This window comes from Protopterus annectens, chromosome 8.part1 (genome assembly GCF_019279795.1).
Source record: "Protopterus annectens isolate FY-2018-M chromosome 8.part1, PAN1.0, whole genome shotgun sequence".
NCBI lineage: Eukaryota > Metazoa > Chordata > Ceratodontiformes > Protopteridae > Protopterus > Protopterus annectens.
The window spans coordinates 350,899,378-350,901,863 of NC_056742.1; the positions used below are offsets into that span (position 1 = coordinate 350,899,378).

Below are 2,486 nucleotides of genomic sequence, written 5' to 3' on the forward strand. Positions count from 1 at the left end.
TTTCTTTCTTTGCTCTATGCTCCTTGCCTATATTGTTGTTTCATTTATTTTCTAATAACTCACATGTCATGGCTGAGTCAGATTCAAAGCATTCTTATGTTAGTAAGCATTCATTTTTTAATTAAATGATATAGTTGCTTTTAAGAAACTGTACACATTTAAATATAGAAATGCATGAGCATAAATATAGATGTGTCATTTATCCTGTCCTTTATAATGACAGCACAACAGCATATGCTTAAATTTATATTTACTTTGTGTAATATTAAGCATGCAGTAATATATATTCGATTTTGCACAGAACTCAAAGAGATAGAAATAATCATTATACAATGAAATGTTGGGGGCATTCATTTAAAGGAAGGTAAATAAAAATTTACACATATTAATTTAAGAAAAAAGGTCTTTCAAGTCCAGCTGATTATAGCCACACTGTTGGCCCTCCCATTCCCTGTTTATCCCCTTTCTTGCTCTGTTCCATCTAGGTTGAGAATCCTTCTGATGACTTAAACTGTAGCACTGCTTCAGGCAATACAGTAATAATACCTGTCATAGTAGATATATTAGACACAATCTGACTGTCCAGAGGCCAAAGACAGTAAGACCCTTATGCATCTGGCAGACAGATATTGCATAGTATAACCACTATATCAGGTATTATTACTATAGTTTAAACTAAAGCCTACAGCAAATGCTAGCTTGAAAAATTGTGGCAAAATCATAGATATTTTATGTCATAGATGGCCTTAGGCATAGGCCAACTAGGCTGGCAGCTATGGTGCTGCTCTAGCAGTGGAGCTTTTCCAGTAATCTGGATGGTGTTGGTAGACCAGTATGGGGGCACAAGGTGGTGTTGAGGGGCGCTGTGGAGACCTTTTACCTAGGGCACCAGTTGACCAAAGGCTGGTCCTGTTATCTGTATCATGGTATTTTAAAAAGATCACTAAAACATCTGAACAAGTAGTCATTTCTAACCCATTCAATAACGTAAGTGCGTGAAAAAGATCTAGAGAGAGTAAATGAAAATCATCTCATTGAACTTTTTTCCCTAAATTAAATCCTGAAAGCAGAGACAATTGTTGAAAAAATAATCCAATTGATGCACTGATAATTTGCTGGAACTTTCATAGTTTTCATTTAAAGGTTTATATGCACTCAAAACTGTAATGTACAACACAGCATCTATTGTTCTGTTTTAGATGCACTAATCTGCCTGTTTTATCAAAATATTGTTACTGTGCAAGGTTATTATCTAAAATATTGCCCTTTTCAAGCTTATGTTTGAAGGGCTATGCTACACCATACAAACTGGATAAATAATGTAAAAAGATTCAGACGATATTCTGTTTTATTTATTTGAGCCTTTCTTTTTATGCATATTATGCTACACTGCTGATAGTACATATTAACTAAGTTCACAAATTAAAATACAATTCAGAATGTTCACGCTCTTCTTCTGACATTTCTTTTATCTTGGCAGGTAGGGTCTTTGTCCAGAAAAACATTCTGTTTTCTTTTAAGTGGCTTGCAATGTCTTGTTTTATATTTAACTTCATGTAGTTCTCTTCCTGATCATAAACTGGCCACTCCAATAATCCTTTACCATTAGGAGATCTGTGAGACAAAATGCAGATTATCATCTGAGTTTTTAGAAACTGGCAATAATTTAAAGCAAATAAGTGTGAGTATAAATACAACAGTCCATATGAAAATCTACACATAGACCCTCAGCTTTTGTACTTGTGTGTGTGTGTGTGTGTGTGTGTGTGTGTGTGTGTGTGTGTGTGTGTGTGTTTGTGTATATGTGGTAGGATGTGAAAATGTGTATGCAGGTATGAGTATTTATGTGCATGCATGTGTGTGCATGTGTTGGCAATAGTACGCATGTGTATGTGTATACATGTATTTGTGTAAATACGTTTTCATACCTGCACATTCACAAATGTATATTTATGCAATGTCTGACATAAGCTAAACCAAAAATATAAACTAAAGGTACAAATAGCATTTCTTACATATTCACTGTCAGTATTATCAAAATGTTGTATACACACTCAGCAATAGGAATATAATTTATGTACAGCCTGGAATGTCATAATCTTTTCTACTGAGACTGGAAACTGAAAAATTTGGGAAAGTGGTGGCCAACATTTACACAGAACATGTTTTGCTCTGAATGTCTGAGTGTACATTCCTTGGTGGCTACAGAGACACCGGAGTTAGAATAATAAGGAAGGGCATCACTGGATGCAGCCAATCCTGCTACTGCATAAAATATTTGTATGGTGTGCTTGTGTTTGCGCATGTGTATCTGTAATGTAGAGTGTGGATATGAAGTATGTGTGCATATGTCTGTATTTATATGTTTGCTTGTTCTCTTCAGAGTTGTATCTAGTTTCAATACAGCTGACTTGTTAATGTGGGCATTGATGAAGGGCCGCATGACAAGTTGTACTATTTATTTCTCAGAATCATGGCTTCTAACA

The 2,486-nt window shown here is 35.0% G+C and overlaps 1 protein-coding gene across 1 annotated transcript in view; it reads right to left on the minus strand.

Moving 5' to 3' along the window:
- Positions 1 to 1,330: 1,330 nt before the first annotated feature.
- The window catches only part of LOC122810347 (fatty acyl-CoA hydrolase precursor, medium chain-like), a 520,290-nt gene continuing 519,134 nt past the window's right edge, over positions 1,331 to 2,486 (minus strand). The window contains exon 13 of the mRNA XM_044081928.1: positions 1,331 to 1,614. Coding sequence (XP_043937863.1) covers positions 1,416 to 1,614 — 199 coding nt within the window. The 3' untranslated portion in view covers positions 1,331 to 1,415. The remainder of the gene's footprint in view (positions 1,615 to 2,486) is intronic.